Source organism: Zonotrichia leucophrys, chromosome 1A, assembly GCF_028769735.1.
Source record: "Zonotrichia leucophrys gambelii isolate GWCS_2022_RI chromosome 1A, RI_Zleu_2.0, whole genome shotgun sequence".
Taxonomy (NCBI): domain Eukaryota; kingdom Metazoa; phylum Chordata; class Aves; order Passeriformes; family Passerellidae; genus Zonotrichia; species Zonotrichia leucophrys.
This window is the reverse complement of record NC_088170.1, coordinates 15538333-15563862: the sequence shown is the minus strand read 5'-3', so window position 1 is coordinate 15563862 and position 25530 is coordinate 15538333. Positions and strand designations below refer to the sequence as shown.

Here is a 25530-nt window from a genome sequence, read left to right as displayed (position 1 = left end):
ACCAAAAACCCACCACTACAGGAAAAAAAATCTCAACCAACAAAAGAGCTCTACACTGCTTTTTTTTTCCAGAACTCTCTCTAGCTCAGTTCAGGAATCAGTTGCTTGTCTGCAGCTCTTGAGGGCAGTTGGATCCAATGCAGTTCTGTAGCGTGGCCTTTCACAGTATTTTTACGGTGCCTTGCCAGGCTTTGGCATTTGACCTCTGTTTCTGCCTTAGGGAAAGTGGCAGTGTCTGAGATAATCAATTATTTAAGACATACAACCAGCTGGGACTCAGAGGACAGTGGTCTTGAGGAGCTCTGCAACAAGCTTGACCCAGAGCGCAAAGATATCTCCATGGACCTGGAAACCTACCATGCCGTCATGGGAGAGTGGATTGAAGACCGTAACAGAAAATGGTAACAGCATTTTGATAAATAAGTCTTCTGTGGAAAAAAAGATGTAACAAGCTTCCCCTGTGGCTCTGGAAAGAAAGTGGTATTTGGATACCATGTCCACAACATTGGACATTGGGTTTGGCTGAAGTTTTGTAAGTGTTACAAAGTTGGTAAGCAGCCTGGTGTCCTGCTGATTTTGTGACCCTTGATGCTCCCTTCCTTCAGGGAAGAAGGTGCTACTGAGAAATCATCATCAAGCACGGAAGACCCGGAATCTCAAGTACCTAAAAACATCTCTAAAGGTGCAGAATGTTTTACTCTGTTTCTGTTCAGGAAAGTTCCACTTTCTTGCTCTATAACCAAAGCCCTTACCTCTTTCAGCCGACAAGTCACTTGTTCAGATGAATGTTACCTCAGGAAGCCTGGAGGCCTTTGGAGGTGATGTGTCTAAAGGAGACATGTGAGTCCATTTAAGAAATTCTTTCTCAGAATATAGTACTCCTGGCTTTAAACCACTTGACAGAAATTCCAAGAGCCCTTATTTTGAAACTTGGAGCCCTTGGGGATTTTAATGCTCACCTCAGTCTGCTGGAGCTCTTGATGCTGTCATTTTCTTCTGCTCAGACTTGAAAGACAACCGGTATTTTATCCTACTTATATCTTGGTGCTTCTGTGTCCATTTGCCTTTTTAATCTGTGGTCAGATGTTTGTCATGTCCTTCCCTATTTAAACAGGTTCCTTCCCTCCACCAAATTCTTAGTTGTCTGATGATAAGAAGACATTATGACCTAAAAGTCTGGTCTTGCATTCTGTTTGGAGTTGTTTTTCTTATGACAGGGAGTTTGTTGAGGTGGGGTTTTTTTGTTGTTGTTGGGGTGGGTTTTTGGTTTTTTGGGTTTTTTAGGTAGTAGTAGAAATGAAGTCTGCGATTTGGACTGTTAATGGCAAAGCACTTAACAAGGAGCAGAAGTTTCATTTGGAGTTTATGCCTGGGCAGAAATCCAACATCTGCTCTCTAAAGCTTCCCTATAATTTTTCAGGATCTCAAAAGAATGATTCTCATTGAAGTTTTGGTTGAAAGCATAAGGTGGGGGATGGCTTGGGGGAAAAGAAAGGACCCAGAAATTGCAGAGTGAATACAGAAGCATTACTAGTGATGAGGTGATTAGCAAAATCTTAAAGCACTCTCATGCAGACATCCAGCTGTGGCACTTTTTGACAGCAAACCCCAGTTGTAGGGAGCAGAAAAATGCTTAAAACCAAAAGTTCTTGATACCCATAGAACTGGAGAACAGACTTAGAGCTGCCCTGTTATCTCTGTGCAGAGCAAATGACTGGACACTGCAGCATCACAAGTCCTCTGTGGGCTCTCATCTCTCCCCTAATCAGTGCACTAGGATGCTTTAAAGGTCTAAAGTAGATGAAATCACCTTTCTCACTCTTGCCTGGCTTTTTCACCGGGACAGGGAGACCTCTGACTTGATAACCTGCCTTGCGGACCTGCAGTACAACAACCAGAAGCTTCAGGAGGAGAACAACAAGCTGAAGCTCACCCTGGAAGCTTTGGATGAGACCAACAGCAAGCTCCTGGCAGATAATGAGCATCTATGTCAACAATTAAAAAGGTAGGGGACTCTGATGGCCCCAGGCCTGCCATGGGCAGAGCTGTGATCTTGAATGCTGAATTGAAATGGTTTCTCCAACTATAAGCCGTGAAGTGCTGCAAAGATGAATTTGTGCTCAGGTTACCTGCTATATTTAACTGTAATGAGCTAAATTTTTTAACAAATTTAACATGGCTTTGTTTGCATCCACCTGTCTTGGATGGGGTTTCATCCCTCACTGTAAGACTGGAAGAGGGTGATAAAAAGGAAGTAAAACCATGAGATTTGCTTCCTGGATAGAAATTATGGCTTAAGCTTCATTGTTGCTCTTCTGTTACATGTCATGCCAAAAAATAGGTCCTTCTTATTTTTTGGTGGCTTCTAAAAATACTGTTTCCAGCCTATCTAAAGAACCAACATTACCTGGCTGAATTTTCTGTGGCTTTGCTTCCCCCTGTGCAGCCTCCAGCACTCTGTGTTGAAAATCAAATCCCTGGAAGAAGAGCTAGAGGAGGCAAGAAACAACCTGAACGTGGCAGAAGAGGAAAGAAAACAGATTCTCTGCCGCAACAGACAGCTAGTAGGTGCTCTTCCTTGTTTCCCTTGTACAGCACCTCACGCCTTGCTGTAACAGTGGTGTGGCTGCTCAGGCTGTTAAAAATCAAAAGTAAGACCTTCTCTGTGCCTTGGTGAAGGCTCATGAGCTGCACCAGCCTCAGCTCCCCCCTGTTTGTGTGTTCTCTGAAACAAAGGGATTCAACACTACAGCTGTGGATGTGTTTGTGATCTGCTGCTTACATGCTAAAACCAATTCTTCTGTTTTTCTCTTTTTTTGTGTTTGTTTGTTTTTTCCCATAAACTTGATCAGGAAAAAGAAAATCGGTCTCTCAACATCAAAGTTACTTCTCTCCAGGAAGAGGTAAAACAAATCATTTGACATGTTCTTGCCATTAAGAAATAAAATGTTGGTCATACTTTGAAGCCTTGCATGCTAATTAGGTTATCAAAATATCTAACACTTTAAAAGGCTGATTTGTCATAAAACTTTATATCTTGAGGTTGCACTGTGCTTTTTATTTTCCACTTCCTGGGTGAGTAAGGATATGGGGTTAGGGAAGCATAGGGACAGACAAACTACTTCTCTTCTACCACCACCTATTTTTCCAAGATTTATAGGCAAATTCTATGTATTTCTGGTTCCCACAGCTATAAACAGACAAACTCTATATTGAAGCAATCTCCATCCAACACTTTATCCTTTCATATTCACTTCTGTTTTCCTCCCTTAAATCCAAAGGAGTAATCTTGTATAGAGCTGTAACACCAAAAATAAGTAACAAAAATAATAAAAAAAAATGCAGTGGATGGAATCTCCCATCACAGATGGATCCATTGACACTGGCCAAGGACCTACAGGAGGCTTTTAGGGAATGCAGCTCCATAAGCAGAGAATCCCTAAGCTTGTTTTTTACTCAGAGAAGAGCTGTTCATTCCTTCTGTTTTGTTGGTTTTTTTTAACTGCATCAGAGCAACTATTTTATAAAGCAATTTTTGTCAGGTGATAGTTTTTTAATGCTTGCTTACAGACTGTATTTCAGACTTTTCAGGGGGAAATGGAGAAACAGGTTAAATAAAAGATAATAAAGAAAATCAGCACCTTCAGATCAGTGTATCTACAAAGCCCCTTAGTCCAAATATCTATTAAACCACAATTTTCTGAAAACAATTGTCATGCTGCAGGGCTGATTTTTCTTTAGCTCTCTGGGTCTGGCAGTGGTTATAAATCACATTTTGAGGAGTTTTCTCTCTTACTGGTGCTCTGGGTGGGAAAAGAAGCAGAAGCAGTTTTGGTGGGACAAACACATGCAATGTATGTGCACAAATGCTGGTAATGCTTGAGAGTAGGCAGCAGCTTAGGGGTGGAGATGTCATTTTTGTCTGGTTTCTTCAAGGAGAAGCTGTCAATCCACTCAGCTGTGCCTAAACACTCTGTCTTGTTTAGATTATTAGGAATAGCATGGACACCAATGGGCTGCAAAAGAAGATTTCGGAGCTGTCTAAAAATGCAGCAGAGCTTCAAGTAAGCATTTCAAAACAAGAGGAATAAAAAGTCAACCTGGGTTTTACTTGGGTCTAGCGAAGGGGGGATTTCTGCTGCTGGAAGGCAAACAGTCCTGAACCTCTGTGTTGAAGGACTGCAGTGAGATAGCAGCTTGGAGATTGTGACAGCTTTCATGAAGGAAGTTCCTGTCTGGAGGCTAAAAACTAGGCTGATGGAAACAATCCACAGTTTCATTATTTCCTCCAAGTTAAACTTTTTTTGGATACCTTTCCATCACTATTCAAGAAAATACATTAAGGTCATGCTTTGAGAGGTGTTGCTGAAAATATTGGCCTGGACAGATGAGAGGAAACAAAAGTGACTGGAAGTTAAGAATGCTTTCACTCTTTGCTGGGTACAAGATCTGTACTTTGAAGCAAACACCACACAAGGTATTCAAAGAAGAATTTGGTTTTTCTAAGTAAGGAACATTGATATTCTTTTTCCCTTCCTAGTAGGAAATAGGAACGGACTTTTATTGTGGTCTGTAATGATGGCTGGGTTTACTTTTGATCTTTTCATTCTGCAGATCCAAGCCCGTATCTATGAAAGCACTGTGGCAAATAAAGAGGCAAGCTTAACCCAGGTTAGTTGCTTTTACTTCAGTACCGACTGAAAACCACACAGTCACAGAATAATTTGGGTTGCAACAGACCTTAATGATACCTTGTTCCAGCCCCATTCCCCTGGCCCAGGTTTCTGGTCTGTACTGATGGGAAGATTTGTAAAAAGGCAAGGCAGTAGTATTCACTGTGGCTCTTTGATTTCTACTCTTCTCCCACTGCAGAACCTGATCCTATAAATGGCTTCAAAGTAGGCGAGCTCTATTTAGGACCTGCCTATGAGTCAGCATAATTAAAGGTTTCAGGATTTTGCTTGCTTTTTTTTTTTTAGTCAAAACCTATTAAAACAAACTTGCAAACTTCAGACACTATGTCCAGAAACTTCTAAAGGCTACTTGTTCAGCAGAGAGTACAGAAGGCCTTTCCCTTCATGTCTTTTATTGAAATTGTTTGTGTCAAATTAGAAATTGTGACTTGGAGCCCAATGGAAAAGGAAATTTGTCATTTTATTGCTGAGGTGCAATTATCTAGGCTTTACTGAGGAGTGAATATTTCAGATGTTTTTAAACACGCATTTTATACTAGAAAATAAAGCTAGAGGACCATACAAATGTGCTGGCATTCTCTGGATTCATGAATTATGCAAAGAGCTTTCTATGCTAGTGGAGTTTCTACTTATCAGGAGATTTATAGCATGTTCTGCTAAAATATTTGACTATTGGGCTCCCTGCAAAGTGACTGTAGGTGAATTCAAATAGTAAAAAAGAGAACTGGAGTGTGATCCAGCCGGTAACTTTATCGAGTGCTTTAATAGTTTTGGTTTGGTTGGTTGTTTTTCCAGACACAGCTTAAGGACACAAGTTTATTGAAATCTTTTTTTTTTTTTTTAAGTAGCTTTCACTTTCTCCTACTTGAATGATTCAAAGCTTTTGTGAGCTCTGTAGTATCATTTTATTTCAACAAGATTCTCCTAATCTATTGACTAAATGGGAATTTTGCAAGTAAACTGCTAGATTACATGTAGATAAATGTGAGTGGTTAGAATAATTTTGAAGAAACTGGCGTGGAAACTGGTTCTATAACCTCACTTTTCCTGCCTAGCTTTCTGTGCACTTTATCTCTTTGATAAACCTCAATGATTTTTAAAGAGAGAGTAGGAAGAACTCATAAAAGTGAGAGAGGACAAGAGCTCCTACTCTAATTTCCTATTTTCTCTTATAAAGTCTCTGCTGTCTGTGCAGTGTCTTTTATTGGAATGGCATAACCTGACTGGAGCTAATTGCTAGTTGCTAAGAAAGGTGATGCTTCCTCTAATTCTTTAATCCTACCATGAGGGCTGGCTCTTTTTCAGCCTTTCTGCTGGGTTGTGTTTAATCTACAGGGTGCTACACTCTAATAATGAAAAACAAGTGAACTTGAAACATTGCAACTTGCTTGAAGGGTCAGTTGGGGTTAAAACTTATGCTGGCATATAATATAGGTCATATTTTAAGTTAAAACTAGAGTATTTCTGTCCAGTTTAATCTGTCGGACCTGAAACCAGGTGAGTAATATGTAAAAGTACAACACTTGGAAAAGAGGGTTTGTCTCCTTAATTTCAGAGTTTAGGTAGGAAAGGTCATCTGAGTGCTTTCTATTAGTTAAAATTCAAGGTAACTTCTTGTATTCTTTTAAATTCACAACTATTGTTGCGTCATGATCAGGTTGCTGCTCAAGCTAAACCATACATTTTACTGCTGTGATGTAGGATGGAATATAATTTTTTGTTGTTCTTGTCTCAACAATCTCTGCAGAAGGAGCAGGACATCAAGGAACTCGAGTTAACAATTGTGGAGTACTCCTCAATCATAGAGGTATGGGCTGGGTTGGGTTTGGCCTGTGCTGATTCTGCATGGTAAAGTCAGCCTCTCACCAAACCCCATGGATGTTTCAGACACTGAGAGCTGAAAAAAATAAACTGCTGGAGAACATCCAACACATGCAGCAAGAGCTGATCTCGTGAGTACTGTGGCCAAATCCCAGGAAAGGCAGTTCATTAGAAATCCAAAATAGACTGATATGTATTTTTTTTCCTGCTTCTTCTAGGCATGGGTTGAGTTTACCATTATTGTATAAATTTAACAGCAATATTCCTGAAGGGACAAGCACACTGCACTGTGAACTGGAGCTTGCAGAGTTTTCTGAGGTATGGATTAAACCTTAATTTAATCTCTTCCTAGTTGTCTTGCATCAGCAGAGGCAGAACAAAGCTTATTGCCTGTATATGATTAGATAACTCTGGAATTTGAAGCCATAAATCCTAGCATGTAAACACAGAGTGAGAAGGTTGCAATATTGTTCCAAGCACCTTGGAGAAAGTCCAAAGAATAGCAAACGAAATGCTTGTAGATATGAAGTATTTGCTGATAGTATCCTAGAATGGCCTGGGTTGGAAGGAACCTTAAAGATCATCCAGTTCCAACCCCCCTCTGCTCTACCCAGGAAATCTGGAGGAGCTTGGGTCATGCATTTAGCTGGCAGAAGAGCAGATAGATGGGAGAAGATATCAGTTTTTCCAATATATGAAGGCTTTTATGCTGCAGAAAGTAAATGACAGTCTGCTTCTTGTGCTGCCTACACCAGACATGAACAATGATCCTTTTTCACTTGTGAAAGAGGAGACTTCTTTTTCTTTGAAGTTGACTGTAGTGAGAAAGGAAATTCAGCATTAGAGTGAGCATCTTGATAAAGTTGTTGGGTCCTAATCTAATGTACTGTTAAGAAACTCTGATAAGCATCTCTGATGGCAGACCAAATATATTTAAATGAATAGAATAAGTTTTTTATGTAAATAGAAGACCATTCTTAGACTAAAATACCTTAATCAGAATTATTTAATTATGACTACTTACATAGTGCACTAGCTATTAAACCAATAATTTCCAAGCTAATAATTGTTAAATAGAGTTTGTTATTACTTACCCATGTTGATGATCATGGACAAATCTTTTGCTCAGCTTTGAGGAGTAGCTTTGAGGGCGTGTGCCCACTTGAGGGAGGGATCTCCACACACACCCTGCTAGAAGGGGTGTGTCAGAAGCCCTGACTTTAAAAAGTGGGGCTGGGTTTTTATGGTCTAAAGTGATTGACTGTCAGATCTTTCCAGGCCCAGCTCAGATGAGTCCCTTGTCAGAAGCTCCTCCTCCCACTGCCTCACTGGTGCCAGGAGGCAGGAAACGTTGTTCTTCACATCCTCAGAATTTTTAATTTTGGGATCGAGGAATCAGGCTGGTCTTTGCGTTCTCCATCACCAACAGCCGCATGATCCCCCCCTTATAAATCCACTAATGATTTTTGCAAGTAGGGTATTGCTGAAGCTGTTTTACACCACTTTAGGCAGAGCATCCTTCTACAATTATGGCTTTGTTTCTGATTTTAGGGGGAGCTATTCTTTTCCCATTTCCTTGGACAATCCATGGAGTCCCATCCTTCCCTACGTGCTGCTTTCCTTTCAGATATGAGCTGTGCAGCACAGCTGGCAGCAGAGATGCTGCTGAGTGATTTCTGCTTACTTCTGTGCAAGGTGCATTTGCAAAGAGCTAGCACGTACAGCAACAACAACAAAAATGTACAAATAGATAAAAACTTCAGACTCAGAAAGGAGAAGTAGGCTTGGCTGGGCAGCTTGAGGAGTTAGGTATCATCCTATATTGCAGCTCCCCAGAGCCCAGTGAGTCATTGTGTTTGCCCTTCAAAGCTGCAGAGACATGATTCTGTGGAGTCACCTGTAAGGAAGGGCTCTGTTTACTCATCACTTGGTAACGACTCTTCTGGATAAAGATAACTAATTACTGATTTCCTCTTGCCTGCCCTGGCAGGGATATTTACACTGGATCACTCAGCAGCTTAGCTGGCTTGCTTTCTTTTCATTTTTTTTTTTAAATCCTTGTTGATGTGATGGTTTTGAAAAAGTTTTTCCAAGCCTCAAGTTTTTGGTACCTCTGACCTTCTGGTAAATACAGAGCCGAGGTACTTCAGGAAAGTCTAAATGTCACTGCTGCTGGTTTGCAATAAGGGGATGTCAAAACAAACTTGCTGGCTCTTCCATCTCTCCAAAGATTATCAGGACTGAACAGGCATCCCTGGATGAAACACTGGCTCGTGAAGTGCAGCTTTTGCTTCAGAGGCCTGAATATGCAGGAGAAAAATTCAAGACCATCATGAAAAACCTGGTCAGTAGCAAAGCTTCTGTGGATATTGCTGTCTTTGATTTAATTAGGAATTCTTGATTTAATTAGGAATTCTTCAGGCATTGATAATCAGATTGTTTGCTCCTTCTGGGAAACTAAGAATAGTTTGAGATTGGAGGGGGTCATAGTGTAACAAGATCACCTGGCACCTACTCTAACACTAATTTATATCCTGGGTAATTCTGGGCAGAGCTGTAGATGTGCACTGAAAATCATGGAGTTTGGGGAGGTTGTTTTGGGGTTTATTTTCTTTTTCAGCAAAAGGAAATCTCTGAAGCAGAGGAACTTGTCATGGCTTCATTAGAATGGGTAGAAGATCCCGATGAGGACATGGAACAGGCCTGGGAAAGAAAACTTGTGGTGAGTAACTGTTTCTCTAAAGTATTTAGTGAAACAGTGGGGCTGTGGAAAAACTTCAGGTGGGTATCTTGCTGCTGCATGCTGTGTGTTTATTACTGGAGATAGAGCCCATCTGTGGGCCAAAGATGGCTGCATGGAGAGAAATATCATCTTTACTGGGGTTTTCTGAGGAGGAAAAGCATGATTGCTGTTCACTTATATGCTGCGCTCTTGCTGGCTTGTATTGTGCAAGAATTCCCTTAGTTAAAACTCTGCTTGAAGGAAAGGGAAGACAAACCAGGTCTAAAAGCAAAGGAGGCTTTATAACCAAATTTCCAAATCAAAGCCTCCATAGGGTTTATTTGTTGTGAAAGGTGAGGAGTTTGGGTTTTACTGGGTATATTCTGCAGGAAAAAATTCAACAAAACCTTGTTTTACAACTTAATCTTGCATAATGTATTTCTCATACTCCTTATACCTCTGGTGAGGCCTGCAAGCACAGACTTTTGCTCAAGGTACTGAACAAAAATTGGTAAAAACATCTCCCCTATGTAGTGGCAAGTGCCTGTGGACACAACTAAACACTTTTGTTCCCTCCTCCTCTCCCCTGTAACAGCACAATTTCTGACATTTCCATGCATCTCATTGGATGTGACTTTCTCTCTGACCTGCTCCTTTCTGCTGATCAGTTGTTAGGAATGCTCCAACAAGCCCAAGCTGGACATTAATGCTGTTTCCCAGTTCCCTAATGGATGTCAAAGCCCACAATTCCTCTCCCTTGGGTGACAGCAGGTGCCACCAGGGATGTGCTGCATCAGGTTTTGCTTCTTTGGGGACAAAGCTGCCCTTCTTTTTCCTCTAGTGCTGCACAATGGTGTAGATGGGCCTCCTCTGCCTTCCTGGGCAGGGCTGGAGCAACCACTGGGAGCCATCCAGTCCTGGAGCCAGAGTTTTTATAATTTCAGCTAAATCCTGAAACCTTTTCCTTAGCAAAGGTGCAGCCCGCTCATTCTCTTCACCCAGATGTGACTTTGGGTAGACTCTAGCAAACTGCTGGCTTGTGAATTGCTGTAGCTTTTTGATCTTGACTGGAAACCTCCTCCTGCAAAGCTGTCAGAGCTGAACAGGCTTGTGAAGTTACATTCACATTGGGATCGTATTCCTGTTAAACATGTGAAGGTAAAATCTTTTGGTGTTGGAGTTGATTGTGGCAAATGAATCCTACTCTGGCTCCTAAAGAGTGATGTATTTGGAAATTGAGTTAACAGAGGATCAAGAAAGGAAAAAAAAATCCTTTAAAATTAAAAGGTCCCATGGGGGATGAGTAGTGACTTCATGTTAAAAATTATCTCCACCAGACAGAACAAGCCAGGTATGTGTGAAATTTTGTGCATGCAGCTAAAGACCAGTAGATCAAAAAAAAGGGGAGGGAGATTCAAAGTAGCTTCTTCCAGCCTCAGAGAAAGTGCATGGTCCAAGGTTTAATTGGCTGCTTAACAAAAGTTGTCACCAGAAGCCTTGCCCACCACTTCCTAAAAAATTTATTATGGACATGTTTTGCTGGGGTTTAGTGTTTTCAAAAGCATTTTAAAGAATATTAGATATAAAGCCAACCTGAAGTGTGCATATATACATATATCTAAGTGTATATAGTGACATCAGAATCTTTTTCACTCTTCTACTGTGAGATAAGACTGGTACATGCGCTCTGAAAAGCCTATACTGTTTAAGTGTCAAATTATGGTGTTTCTACAAGTGAGTTCTGCCTGCCTTGGCTGAGGAACAGACCCTCAGGATGTGGGCAGTTGCACATGGTCACATCCCATGTCATCCTAGGAGCCCTATCAGCAAAAGCTGCCTTTTTTTTGCCTTTTTTTAAGCATGATGCTTGATGTGCTATTTTATTTTTATTTGAAGCTCATGAGCATCAGACTCCAACTTGCAAGCAGATAATGTGGTCTGTATTTGTAAGATTGACATTTTCCCCTTGGAATTGCTGCAGAATCCCAGGAATATAAACTTCATTCTTTCCTGACCTCTGTTTGACTCTCATTAAGCATTCTTTAAAAGCTGAGGACACTCTTTCATGTGTTCAGTTGAAAAAGGTCAGAGAGAGAGCACTGGATTCTTCTTCTCAGGACTTTATACTGAAAGTCACTGTTCAGAGAAATAGAGAGTTCAGTCTTACCTAACACTTAATTTTTACCCTTTTCCCTCCAACAAACCAGAGGTAAATCTAAAAGCCTTCATGGTGGGGGTCATCTCTGGCACAGATCATCTGCTAAGCATGTACAGCAAATGGGTTTTATTGGTTCTTGGTTATTTCATTAATTTTGCTGTAATACAAACCCAATTTGGACTCAGTGGACTCAGTTGTACTTTGAGGAAAGGGCTGCAGAAGCCTAAATTATCAGTTTGAGAGCTTCCTGCAAGATAATATTTATTAAAACGTTCTCTTAGGAGCTATGGGTTTTGTTGCTGTATCTGGGCACCTTGCTGGTGGAGTTTCATCTTTATTCTGGTAGTGTGGGATGTAGGTGATGATATTAATTGGTGGAGCAGGGAACTCAATTTTCACCATGTAAATTAAGGCTCTGGCTCTGTTCTTCCTCTAACCACATGGCAACTTCAAAATTCCACAGGCCCTCAAGCAAGAACTAGGGGAAAAAAGACATCTTTGGACCCAGAAACTCCAACTTTTGGAAAAATGCAATGAGTCCTTAGAGGAGGATTTTCTTCGAGTGGCAGACAACCTGAGGAGAACCAAGACAGAAGAATTTCACCTAAGGAAAAAACTCTCTGCTAGGTACTCCTTCAAAGGATCTCTGTCTTTTTTGGGGAGGGGAGGTTGAGTTTTGGCTTGGTGGTTCTATTGGTTTGATTTGGTTTTGGGGGTTTTTTTATAGTTGCTTAGCTGTTTAGTATCTTATTTTGGGGTGGGTTTTTTAGTGGAACAAAGTCTACTGAATTCTGAAATTTTTTTTCACAGAGGAAATGGTCTTCTGTTTTGGAGAGTAGGTCTGGTTTTAGCACAAGGTCTGCACTGTGTGGGAGTTAAGGTTTGTGAGTGAACTGATGTACAGCCTTGAAGGAGCCTTTGAAAACACCAGGGACACCACAGACTGAGCAGTTAAAGCACGAGGACACTGCCCATTGAGCAGGTGTAGCCCTCAAAAAAACCTGCTGGGATTGTGTGAAGCAGGAGAGCTGCTAAATATCTCTCTGCAGGTATTTTTGCTTTGGGATACAGTTGCTAGGCTCAGGGAAGACATTATATCAATTCCCCAGGGGTGTAGCTTCAATGAGTTGTCATTGAATATGAAAATGTGACTTTTTTGGCAAATGGTTCCTTCTGTGACTTGTGATCTTAGAAATAGGATCATAAAATGGCCTAGGCTGAAAAAGACCTTAAAGATCATCCAGTTCCAAGACCCTGCCATGGGCAGGGACACCTTCCACTATTCCAAGTTGCTCCAAGCCCCATTCCTGGGTTTGGGATGTTCCTAGGGCTTGGCAGCCCTGAGAGCTGATGCAGAGCAGTTGTACCATACTTTTGCCTGACTTACCTTCCACTGAACCACCCATTGCATGCTCTCCCTCCACCTGGAAAAGAGCTGATAAAAACACTGATGCCTTGGTTTCTTAAAACTGTCTCTGTGTCAAAACTGTGATGAAAGCAATAACAACAAACCCCAAACCCTCCCTCCCCCACCCAAAAAAAGCCCTGAGGTGAGTTAGAGAGGAAATGGGCAAGGGTTTCTGCAGTGGAAAAGAAGGGCTTTATTGAAAGCCATACTCCTTAGCACCAGTTCTGATGGCATCTGCCTGCTGTCAAATGAAATTCCCTCTCTAATGTGAAGAAATCAATCCATTGAAGCAGTAATAGCTCCTGAGTATCTTTTTCTAGGATGACTGCCTCTATATCCAACTACTATTCCTCCCAAACCCTGAGAAAACACATTGTTGTCCAAAGTGCAAAAGCTTGCCCCACTGAGCTCTTGCTTCTTGCCAGTTCTCTAGTGATTCCCCTGTGGTACCCAGCAATGTTACAGAAAGCCTCCATCCCCTTCCTGCTGTAAAAAAATTTATAAAATGTCTGATTCCCTGGTGCTGGCTCCTGGGGAGCTGCAGTGTGTGACAGCTGACTTTTGGTGCGTGTCCCAGCAGCCGGAGGGTGTCACCTCCCAGGCCAGCCTGCCCTGAAATGTCATTAATGGGTTGTGCTTTGCGCTCTCTCTCGCTCCGCAGCCAGCGCAAGGTTGAAACTGCCAAACAGCTACTAGAAGAAACTTTGGCAGGTGGCCAGGCAGAAGACCTGTGTCTAGAGCTGCAAAAAGCCAGCAAGCAGCTGGAGGATATCAGCAAGCATGTAAGGGGCAGCCCAGTTCCCTCTGTGTGGGGCAGCAGGAGATGCCGAGGTCTGCGTCCGACGTGCGGCCGCCCTGGGGAAGGGAATCGCGCGTTCCGAATGCTGTGCCTCCCTGCAAGAGTGGAACCAGCAGAGGAAGTAAAATTTGAGGGGGTGGTGACAACAGTTTGCTGATGAAAGAGGCAGCATTGCATATTTGTGGTGGCTTAAAAAAAAAAAAAGAGAAAAGAGGGGAAAAAAAAAAGGCACCCAAAAATAGCTTCCATACACAGTCCACCCCAACGTAAAAATGCAGAAGTTCAGAGGGAGCTTTATCACTTCCTGAGAAAGAACAGATGCAGTTTGGTTTCATTTACATGAACGGTAGAGCTTTCTTGTGCTAGCCAGGCTGCTTTATTTTATATTTTTTTTTTATTCCTTTCTTTTTTCCCTAAATATTGTTTTGTGCCTAGGCGGAGGATCAAGCTGAAGCATTTCACTCTGCTCGTGAAGAAGCAGCATCCTTGAAGAGCAAGTTGGAGGAAGCCATTTCTGAGCAGCAGAAGCTCAGGGATGTGAATGCTGCTTTAGAAAGCACTTGCCAACTGCTTCAGGAGAAGGTGGAAGACCACAAAAGTGAGTAACTTCTGGAAATATGCCAACATTCACTTTTTGCATGGGCAAGTACTTCAGGGTTTAGTTACATCAAGGGACAATAGGACTGATCTGCAGGTCATCCAGTAAAACGCTCTGTGGAGTCTTGTTTGTTGTTTTGGGATTTTTTTCCCCCCCTTTTTTCCTACTTGTCCTTCTCCTTGAAGAGATCTGCCACCATCTGAGCTGAGAAGCAGGTGGGATCCTAAGGAGTGGGTGTTGGGATCCACCAAAGCTTCAGAAGCTCCCAACAAAACCCCCAGTCCTAGGAAGGGGGATTAGTAATTCCACATATGGCACAGGTATTGCTTTACCAAAACTGCTGTTCCCCACCTTATACCTAACAAAGCCATCCCTCTTTCTTAAGCTTCCTGAACCAAACAGACTTGATTTTTGTACATTCTGTGCTCTGTTTGCTGGTTGTGCTTGCTCTGTGTTTTTGACTAGCTGTGTGGTGTTAGGCTGCTCTCTTCAGTGGAAAGCAATCCTGTCACTGCCTTGTACATGTGCAACTTCTGCCACAGAGCCATGGAAACTTCATATTGCCTCTTTGTGACTCACTTCCTGACATCAGCACCTCAATAACCTGGGCATTTAAATAATGTGGGAGTCTGAATCCAGAGCATATGGCCTTTTTCTTCCCTAACCCTGGAGTCTGATCGCTTTCTTAGAGAAAAGGGATTTGACTGATTTAAGCCCTCTGTATGTTTTGCCCTCAGGCACACAGTTACCATATCTGCCCAACAAATATGTGTGCACTGCAAACAACTCCGTGTGAAGCCACAGTTTGTCTCACCAGGAAAACTCCCTGGGACCCTTTGCTTTAGCTCTAAGGCACAACTTTGCACTGACACGGCAGAAACAGCCCCAAACTGTGCTTGCCCTGCTCTGCCCAGTGATTTGGTCTTCATGTGTGTGTGCTCATGTGCTTTCATGCTTCCCACAAACCATGCAGCTGCTTTATTTTGCTCTTAGCAAGAGGCATGACAGTGGAAATAGTTTGTCATTTTCCATCTCTGAATAAATGAAGGTCTCCTGCAAAGTGAGCTTGAGCAGATCAATGGAGAACTCCAGATATGTGAGACTGGTGCCACTGTGACTAAACCAACCCACCCCCCCCCCCCCCCCCCCCCCCAAAAGTCAACCCCCAAAGAACCACCATCCTGAAAACTACTAGGACCTTGGCTTTAAATTACTCCAGTTACTTTACAGAAATCTTTCTGTAGGTAAAAAAACTGACAGGTGTGTAGAGAATTTGCAAAGCATTTTGAAGAACAGGGCTGATAAACAAGGCTGGCACTGAAGAAAATAATAAAAATGCTTTATATTGGTTCCTTTAGAAAGGCGGACGGGTCTGGTGCCTCTTCTGACTGAGGGGCTGGGCTGTGGTCTCCTGCCCACCTACCCATTCCACCCCCTACTTCCTCCCACCTGCACAGTAAGAGGGGAAAATGCTTCTAAATACAAAGCCCATGGACTTTAAAACTTCTGTACAGCATGTAAGGTGGAAAGGACAAATATTTCTCTTCCCCCAAGCTGTAAGTGAAGGATCTGTTTCCACAGGGAACTGTGGCATCCTGACACTAATGATGTGGGGAAGCTTTGCCCTTGATTTGCAGGTGAAGATATCCAGTGTTTTCTCTTCCCTTTGAAAACACTGTTGCAGGCTTAACCAGTCTAATGCAAACTCCAGTAAATTTGGATAAGGAGTAGTTAGAGATGCTGTAACATTGGATTGCTTGTTATAAAGTTGTTAGGAGCCCTGTTAGACTTGTAAATGTCTCTTCATAGCAACTGCTAATGCCCTGAGATGGGAACTGCTGCAGAGGCGTCTCTGTGAATTGGTGTGCCAGGTATGGTGCCCTTTGCTTGGGGGCAGGAAAGGTGGGCTTGCACAGGAAGGGCTCTGGTGGAAGGACAACACAGCTGAGAACAGCTGCAGACAGTTTGGCAGCACCTTGTATCTTCTTTCCTAGCATGTACACCAGCTGTATGTACAAAGCTGCACGTTATTTTCCTTATTCAGCCTTCTGGGCAAAATGTGACAGGACTTACAGGTGTGGTGTTGGTCTTCACTGTGAGCAATTGTGATTGTATCAAAAGGGGCTGAGGGAAACCTTCCCTGATGTACTGGTGTGATTTTTGTCCCACTCTGCAGACAGGCTTGAAAACAAATGTTTAAAATTTCATAATGTAAGGTGTTTTCAGTACCCAGAAAACTGGAATAGGCAGTAAAACAGTTATTAACTTTGTTGCCCTCTGTGGAGAAATACATTGGAAATTACATAACTCTGGAGTGCTTTGCTTGGAATAAAATTACTTGCCTCAACTTTGGGAGGGGGTGGAGGGGGAAACATCGTGGAGAGACTTTTTTCCCAACTGTCTCTAGTAAGGAACACTATAGCTCAGAATCTGAGCACTCTGGATTCAGCACAGATCAACAAGGTATTTAACATCAAACAGAAGGTCCTGAAATGTCCCCTAGGCAGGGGGCATCAGAGGGGGACAGGAGCATCAGAGGAACAGAGTCAAAGCTGGGCCATCTGCACATGAATAAAACTTATATTTGTACATAAGAGTCTGCAAAATTAAAGTCTGAAGGTAGCAAGGGCAAACAGCTGCAGCATTTTGTAGTTGCAGTTTTGCAGCTGATAGCTGCAAGTAGTTCAGCTGGGAAGATAGTTTCATTTTGCTCAGAATCAGTGGTGTAGTGCTCCTTCTCCTTTTTTTGTTGGGTTTTTTTTCCTTACCTGCCTGCCTTAAACTCTCTCTCTATTACAACAGTGCTGTGCAGAGTCAGAGTCTGAGTATGCTCTGCTGCCCACGGTAGCTGCACATGTAAAAGGGAAGGTAAGTGTGCTTGCTGTGATCATTGCTGAGCCTCTTAAAATGGGATGCTGGGTTTATTTGGGTGGGGGTTTTTCCCTTCATCACCTCAGGGGAATAATGTTCCTCATGAGAAACTTTGAGTTAAATATTCTTTAAAAATAATTTGATATCAATATCTGTGTATGTGCATGCAGGTGTTTACAGGCGTACAAAAACATATTCCAAACTTTATTGCAAAGCTGGGTTCCTCTGAAGCACAACACACACATGTGATAAATTGCTTTTTGAGAAGCATCAAAGTCTGAAGATGGCACTTATTCCAGTTTCTTTTCCATTTTTCATTGTTGAAGCAACCTTAGGTCAAAAACAGCTCTGCACATGTTGTTTAAGGAGTCTTCTCAGATGCCATCTTCAGATGACACCTCTTGGCTTGGCTGAAATAGTGTGTTTTGGATTGTTTTCTTTGTTTTCTCTTTTTACTCCCTTCACAGGATTTGAGTGGCTACTTTGGTTCTCTTCTCAGGCTCATCTTGCCTGGTTTTGTAGTATTTATTTCCAGACCTAGCTTGAACCAACACGTTTTGTTGCGAGTGCAAAGTTTCATTATCCTGCCTCTTCCTGTAACTGTTCTGCCCATTAAAGATATGAGCTCTTCTGCTTTTCTTGACAAAAAAGCCACAGAAAGATGTATTTGTGTAACTGTTGGTGTTACATTATGCAGATGCCTGTGTGTGGGGGGAGTTGGTGGCATTAATGTATTCAGTGCAGTGGAACAGAAGCACTTCTTATTTTTTCAATTAGCAGCTCCACGGCTCCAAAAGACCATGGAATGAGGGACCCACCTTGTACTCTGACTTTCCCTGGGCACTGCTATCAGGTGCTTCACGCTGGCACAACTCCCCTCTGCTAGGTAAGACCTGGTAGTGTTTGACATTTCTGTCTCTCACCTGAAATAGAGAAGGAGTTGGCAGAACAATCTCAGTAGTGCTGAGTGTGCTGCTGGAATGTGGAGAATCTGTTGTGGGCTTTAACCTATTTCTGCATGTAATCCAGGAATCTGAACCATTATTACAGTGCTTGCAGTGAAAGGCCGGAAGAGGTGGCTGTCTGTCAACCTGGCAGACTGTTCCCAAAATCTTTAGGAACTATTGGTATAAATTATACATCCAAGCATATTCCTGACAGGATGCTTGTCAGTCTGGGCCCAGAGGGTGTGAGTTCTGTTCTTCCCATTCCCTCTGACTGCGATGTCCTGCTCCTTGGCTGCTGAGCTGAGTCCTGGTTTAGCAACCTGAGCAGTAACAGAGCTACTGAGAATAAAATCATAGAGTGAGAGAATGGTTTGGGGAGGGACTTGAAAGATCAGCTAATTCCACCCCCTCTGCCATGGGCAGGGATAATCTTCCATTATCCCAGGTTTCTCAGAGCCCCATCCAGCCTGGCCTTGGACACTGCCAGGGATCTTGGGGCAGCCACATCTGCTTGGGGCAGCCACATCTGCTTGGGGCAGCCACATCTGCTTGGGGCAGCCACATCTGCTTGGGGCAGCCACATCTGCTTGGGGCAGCCACATCTGCTTGGGGCAGCCACATCTGCTTGGGGCAGCCACAGCTGCTTGGGGCAGCCACAGCTGCTTGGGGCAGCCACAGCTGCTTGGGGCAGCCACAGCTGCTTGGGGCAGCCACAGCTGCTTGGGGCAGCCACAGCTGCTTGGGGCAGCCACAGCTGCTTGGGGCAGCCTGTGCCACTGTCCACTCAGCCTTCTCTTCTCCAGGCTGACAACCCCACCTTTCCCAGTAGATTGTACTTGTTGCTTTTTTCTGCACTCTTGAGTTGTTTGAACTTCCCTGCAACTCTCAAGCCTTATAAGGATTAAAAGCGGCCACTGACAGCCATGCATTGCAGGGCTGCAGAGCTGCAGGGTGCTGCATTTGGGACTTCACACACAAGTGTTTCTCCCAGCAGCAAGCTGGTACCACACAGAATATACATGTTCAATTGTAATTCCAGGCATTATTGATGGGAATGGAAGCAAATCTTTCTTTGCTACACCTTGACAAACTCTCCATCTACAGAACAAGTTGAGGCCACACAACCAAAGCCTTTCTTACTGAGATAGAAATTGCCTCATTATAAATCTCTGCCTGATTGGTCTGCTTCTTGATTATTTTAGAGTTACCCAAAAACTTGTAGCTAAATCCAGCTTTGCCAAGGACCACCTCTCTTCATGCTTGTCCTTCTCACCAGATGCTCTGACCTTGGAGACCTCCTGCCCAAATAACCCTCCTGGGCACAGCTGGGACCAGCCTTGCAGGCAGAGCTCTGGCAGCTGCACCTTGGAGAGGCATGATGTGGGACACGTGTCCAGCTCAGATGTGACCTCAGGAGGATGCAGGTAAGGTGGTGTAATCACCTTTTTGGGGTGCAAGGGGAGGAAGAGTCAACAGGGTCTAGCAGATTCCATGTGCTGGGTTCAGCTTCAGGACCATCCCTTAGAGGGAATACTGGACACCTGGTGATCAGCCCATGGGGATCCAGGGCAGCACTTTGCTTCTATTCACAGCTACCAGAATTCTTTACTGGAACTGCTGGTAACCAGCCAAATACCCTGATGGGGTTTCTATTTCATGCTGGAGAACTGAGACAAGAATGCCAAAATCATGTCTATATTCCATGTTAACTCTAATTTAACAATTAACACCAATTTAACAATTGGTGTTGCCATTAGGTGCCAAAATCCTATTGGCTTTGAGGAGTCACTTTTCTTTTGCAGAGCTTAGAGCAGGAATTCTGAGGTCCTTGCCTATCAAGCTGCCTCCTTATATCTTTAAAATAGAGATTGAACTGCTTGAGATTATGAAAGCTGAAGTGAATTGCAGTGAATATTTTAAAAGATGAGGATGTTCCTGAAGGTGCAGAAGCAGGCAGTCTGCAGCAAGAGACTCAGCAGCTCTCAAAGCTTTTGCCACTGGTTTTCTGTGGAACAGTGCAGTGTGGAGGAGGTTGGGAAAAGGGCTGGTGGTGGTTCTTGCTGTTTGGGGGAGGAGGGATTGATGTTGGTGATGAATTTTTCCTTCCCTAAGAGACCAGCTGACTGACTGCACTGAGAGGGTGACTTCAGTTGTTGTGTGCTTAAGGAAAATGGGCGCTCTATCTCTCTGTTGTTTGGGCAATATGCAAATAAAGCCTGTGTTGCCAGGTGGAAAATATACTCTGCTGATGACTACACTGATGCAGACCTTCCTGTTTCCATTACAATGATGGACTCTTCACTTGCTGAGGTGAGTGCTGGCTCTGATGCCCGAGATGTGGTTTTGAGAAGGCTCGAGCATTTCGTGCCTTGCTCAGACCCAGGTGCAGATGGCTCAGCTATAAATCAGCACTGCTCCTCAGTGGATGGAGCTGGCACCAGTCAGCAGGGTGCTGTGGGGGGTGTTCCCTTCTGTTTGGGCATGCTTCTGCAATACCTTGGTTATAAAATGAAATGTCTTGATATTTTGTGTCTTGAACATCAAGACCCAAAAACTGGGTCATGCCGTTAGCTATGGAGTGTTTTAAATGTGGTTTCAAGGGTGGAGATAGTGCTGGTTCTGCAGTAACAATTGGTTCTGCCAGGCAAGAACAGAGTGTTTTCACTCCTTTTCTCCACCTGCAAGGAGCCACAGGATGCTTCAGTTGGGAGTACTGCCTTTCTTTGCACTTCCTCCCACAGGCACCATGTAACAGCTGAAAAATGCCATCTTTGCTGTAGGGGAGCTTTCCTTCAGCTGGTGTACTCAGCTATGCCTTCACTGCTGCCCTGAATCCTGCATCTAGAGCTCGAGCTGCAGTTTCCCTGGGGCAGCAGCAAGAGAAGCTGCAGCTCAGCACACCTAAGCTGTGCTGAAATCCTCACTGTTGAAGTCTAAACCTCAGCTCCACCACACAGGGCTCCTAATGAGCTTGCAAACTCCTGTATTGGTGGGGATGGTGGAAGAATATTGATCAGTGGTTTCTATGAAACTGGAAATAACCTTTTGGGACCACAGAGCAGCCAGCCTCAGGGTGAACCTGCCTGGTGTGTGGTACCTGTGAGTACAGGATGGTCTGGTTGTAGTGGTAAATCAAAGCAGAAAGTGCAGTGTGGGTAGAAAGTAAGAGTGCTGGGGACTCTGTGGTTTCAGCACACTGGGGTAGAGCAGGTGAAGGACTCCCAGCTTGTGCTGCTATTAAGTGCCCTTAAAGAGGATCCTCTCAAGGGTTCCTACTTGATCCAGTCCTCCTGGAAAGTCACAGCTGTGCAAAGGTGTGTGAAACATCTGTGCTTTGTTGCTCTGGGGCTTTCTGTAATTCCAGCTGGGCTCAAAAATGTCTCTCTCCATCCTTGTTATCACTTTTTAGTATAAGCTTTGCACATGAATGTTCTGAAGGGGGGAAATGAAAATGTTTAAGCTTGCCCTAGAGAAAAGGCAAATGGGCTCTGCCCAGTATCTGTTCCAAACACTGGCATGTAGGAGAAGTTGCATATCCTTATTCAGTACAAAAAGTCTCCCTAGTTTTCTTTGGAGTTTTATTACTCTGCAGTTGCAGATGTATTTGAGCAGATCAGTTTGTAAGTAACTCAAATTATTTGTGTCAAATCATTGTCACCATAGAAGCTCAGGGACTACTTAATGAAGGAGCATTTGAGAGCCAAGTGAAACTTGGGCTTTTTTTCTTGTTTGGCTTTATTAATGTGGAAGTTGTACCACAGCCTGAAAACCTGACAGGTCTTCCAAATGTTAATAATTGTTTGGGCGGAGTTGTACAAGACTGTGGCCAGAATTCATGGGCTGAGATAGAGAACCCTTGGATTATTATGCTAGAGGGATGGATGTGGGAAAAGTGATTAGGGATGGGCTTCAGGATCTTTCTTGGCTGTTCTTCCTCATTAAAGGACTGTGCCATTCCCCAATGCTCTGTCAACAGATTTTACTGTAAGGGTGGGGAGGCCCTGGCACAGGCTGCCCTGAGAAGCTGCAGCTGCCCCATCCCTGGCAGTGTCTAAGGCCAGGTTGGATGTTGGTCTGAGCAAGCTGGGATAGTGGAAGATGTCCCTTGGCCATCAGTGTTGGAAATTTGATCTTTAAGGTCCCCTCCAACCCAAACCATTGTGTGATTCTATTTCGTTAAGACATCTAGAATGTGGTTTCTCTTTTATTGGGATTTTCTTCCCCTTTATGTGGAATCCATGGGAGTGTACAATCCTGGCAGTCAGCTTAGGGTTTTAAAAACTGAATTGAGGGTTTTCCTTCATTGCAAACAGAAATCACTGAGCATGTGCCCATCTGGGCAGGTACAGGTAACGTAGCATAATGTGTCATTTCAGTTCTAGGTGATGCAAGGGCTTTTCTGTTTGCTTGGGTGCTGTGTGTTAGTTTTAAAAGCCCTTTAGATTTCTTTCTAACATGATGGTATTCTCCCTCCCCAATACTTCTGCAGACCCAATGGCCTGAACAAGGCAAATGTATTGCTGCACTTCCTCAACTTATGAGAGAATTCAAATAGCAATAATAAAAATAGCCTGAATTTGCATTAGGGGAAGCATCCACCTGGCTGGGCCAGGGCTGTGCAAGAGCAGCTCTGACAAGGCAGGGAGGAGGGAAAAGGCACTTGCTAATGCTGGGAGCAGTTGGTCACTCTTGGGAATGACCAGGGCCCTTGGATACCCCCTGTGCTCATTTGCTGGGTTTCCTGTGTTCTGAGGGTGTTTGAAGGGAGTAGGAAAGATACTAGAACACAGGCAATGACTTGCTAATGTGGTTTTTCTGTTGTTTCTCCACACACACTTCAGTAGTGCTCTTGGGTGCTTGCTGTGGAGGGAGCTGTTCCCCCTCCCTCCCTCTCCTCTTAGAGAGGAGGGGATTTGGGCTGGTTTTGTTTTCTGTTCAGCACTTCTCTTCAGCAGTGGGTAATTCAGCACAAGTCATTACCAACTTAACCCTTTAAACCTCATCAGTTCCCCCCTGTATCTTCAGCCATGAAGTTGAGACCAACCCAACAACTGAATGAGCGAGCTGGAGCTCTCCAGGGTGAAATGCAGAAGAGGGACATTGCACAAATAGCACCTCCCTCGAAATTCAAAGCCTCAAGAGGATATTGGTTTTGTCTGTGATGTGATAAGGCTCAGGTCCAAAACCACACTGTGGCAACTAGAGGAACATGAGCAAAACTGCCAGCTTTTAATTGCTTTGTTCCTCTGCTGCTTGCACACCAGGGAAGCTTGAGGCCTCTGAAGGGGCTGGGTAATTGTCATATATAACATTGTTGTACAACACAGCACACAAGTGTTCTGAACCATCTGCTTGTTCATGCTGTGACTATTAGCACTTTTACCTAATGAGGCTAATCTCTACAGCCAGGTGAAGCCCTGTGCACCTCATTTGTAGGTTTTGGGCTCCAGACCACGAAAATGGATCTCTCCTGATGCAGAGTTAAGATGTAGCAGTGGTGGCGCAGTAACGTGTTTGTTGGTCATTGAAGATGTGAGTTAGGAGCCAACCACAGAGTGGGGAACAAAAACACCTCTCTGAGTACAACATTCCTGAGATGGCTTTAGACTAGTTGGTGATTCTGTGAACTTACCAGCTAGTTCTTCACTGCTGGAATAGTTTAGGCACAGCTGGGAAAGTTAAAGTTTTGACGTACAAGTTTTATACTGGCATTAACCCTCTGATACTCACTGTTTTCTCTCTCTCTGAAGATTGACCATGAGGAGTCAACACCGCCAGCCATGCTGATTGCATCCAGGTCAGGTCTTGTGCAAGATTTAAAAGACTTTATTAAGATGTGTATCATGTGGATGAGTATCTGAAAGGGTTTTGTTTTGGCAGTGATCACTTACCATCAGCCCACGAAGCTCTTGCATCCTCAGTGGAAAGCACAACACCGGTACCAGGTGGGTCCTTAACCTGCGGCACTGGGAGTCTTGGATGTGCCCAAGTCTGTGTGCTTACTGAACAAAGAAAGCTGTGTTTCTGCTGTCTGGCATTGCAGGCTGCCTTGTTATGGAGGAAAGCTCATCCAAGGGCTTACATGAGAGAGGGGAAGATGTGGCAGTGGAGACAAGCAGCAGCAAGGAGCCAGCTGCTCCCATAGCAGGTACGGTGGCGGCTGCACTGCCTGTTACTCACCCTCGGAGGAAACTGTTTGCTTCCAGCACATCTTTGAAGCGAGGAAGCTGAGTAAGAGCAACACCATGAGAATTTCTACTTTTGCAAGTGTTTTCACCTGCCAGTGCTCTCAAGCCTCCATGAAGCTGAGTAGGAATGAAGTTTTTTACCCCTCTTACCACAGCACTGCAGGCAAGGGAGCATGAAACAACTTGGTGAGATCTTGGGGCTTGCTCAGCTGGTAAAACAGTGAGTGGGTACAAAATCCCAGACCATTTTGACAAGAGAAAACATGTTTTTGTGGGTTTAAACAGTTATTTACTTCAACAGTGCCACTAAGCACTTTCCTCTCGTTCAAGGCTGTTGCACAAGAAGCTGGATGGGTCAAGAGGCAAGATGAGGGTAGAGGCATTTGAATAGTGTTCTGTCTTTGCTAGAGCCTTAAACACCCACCAGATTCTTACCAGCTCTCGTGATTTTATTCCACTGAAAAACTATAAAATCAAACCAAAACTGGAGCATCTGTACACACTGTATTTAAGCTGATTTTGTGAAGCTGATCTGAATAAGCAGCACAGAATACCTGTGTGTTTGTTTATAATATCTTCTTAATCTTTACCTCAATATAAGACTACAGTTTCTTGTTTGGTTTTGTTTCTTTCCTCAGTACTATCTTCCTGAAATCTAATTCTGTCTCATCATTTAAAAGCATTTTCTTTTTACTAATTTCCCTCTACTGTTAATTTTCATATGTGATCCAGGTGCCTTTAGCGAAGAGGAAGCAGATATGCAGAACAGATTTAAAGAAGTCTCAATAGCTTTAAAGTCTGAGAGTCCAGCTATCTGTTGCACATCTCTGAAAAGAAAGTATTCCTAATACTAGAACTAATAAATCTCCCCTTGCAGGCTTCCAACTTGAAGCTGGAGTTTTTCTGGATTTTTTGCTCTTTTTTTTGTTGTTCTCTGTGTGATTGCTTTGGCTCACAGCTGTGTGACTGCATAAACAAAGAAGAAAACAAAATATTCTTGATGTTTTTAAGGTATAAATGCTAATTTAAAACTGCCTCTTTAAACAGCAAACACCACCAACAAAAAAAATCTCCATGCTGGTAGCAAAATATAAAATTTATTTATCCAAGGGAATATTACTGTAACTCCTGCATCTTTAACTACAGGAAGTACATTATATTTTCAGCTGTAGACATATAACACTTCTTATGGGGATTTTTCCCAATCTTAGTTATCATACTTCTTCCTATGTGTCTTTATAGTGTTCTTTGCTGCCTCCTCTCTTTCTCAGTGGTATTTCATGGCATTTGGTGCAGTTTTTTACATTGGTTGGCCCATGGCTGA

At 43.4% G+C, this 25530-nt stretch overlaps 1 protein-coding gene across 5 annotated transcripts in view; it reads left to right on the top strand.

Annotated features, from left to right (window-relative positions):
* The window catches only part of IRAG2 (inositol 1,4,5-triphosphate receptor associated 2), a 35826-nt gene that overhangs the window by 3405 nt on the left and 6891 nt on the right, over positions 1 to 25530 (top strand). For 4 of the 5 annotated variants that reach the window (XM_064701491.1, XM_064701485.1, XM_064701479.1 and 1 more), the window contains exons 4-27: positions 221 to 401; positions 606 to 682; positions 762 to 840; positions 1847 to 2005; positions 2447 to 2564; positions 2853 to 2903; positions 3987 to 4064; positions 4615 to 4671; positions 6442 to 6501; positions 6582 to 6646; positions 6734 to 6833; positions 8746 to 8859; positions 9136 to 9237; positions 11859 to 12022; positions 13465 to 13585; positions 14038 to 14200; positions 16010 to 16071; positions 17003 to 17068; positions 17849 to 17957; positions 19295 to 19442; positions 20247 to 20328; positions 23769 to 23815; positions 23899 to 23963; positions 24062 to 24166. In XM_064701491.1, the coding sequence (XP_064557561.1) occupies positions 221 to 401; positions 606 to 682; positions 762 to 840; positions 1847 to 2005; positions 2447 to 2564; positions 2853 to 2903; positions 3987 to 4064; positions 4615 to 4671; positions 6442 to 6501; positions 6582 to 6646; positions 6734 to 6833; positions 8746 to 8859; positions 9136 to 9237; positions 11859 to 12022; positions 13465 to 13585; positions 14038 to 14200; positions 16010 to 16071; positions 17003 to 17068; positions 17849 to 17957; positions 19295 to 19442; positions 20247 to 20328; positions 23769 to 23815; positions 23899 to 23963; positions 24062 to 24166 (2373 nt within the window). The remainder of the gene's footprint in view (positions 1 to 220; positions 402 to 605; positions 683 to 761; positions 841 to 1846; positions 2006 to 2446; positions 2565 to 2852; positions 2904 to 3986; positions 4065 to 4614; positions 4672 to 6441; positions 6502 to 6581; positions 6647 to 6733; positions 6834 to 8745; positions 8860 to 9135; positions 9238 to 11858; positions 12023 to 13464; positions 13586 to 14037; positions 14201 to 16009; positions 16072 to 17002; positions 17069 to 17848; positions 17958 to 19294; positions 19443 to 20246; positions 20329 to 23768; positions 23816 to 23898; positions 23964 to 24061; positions 24167 to 25530) is intronic. The other variant, XM_064701472.1, reaches the window with a different exon arrangement.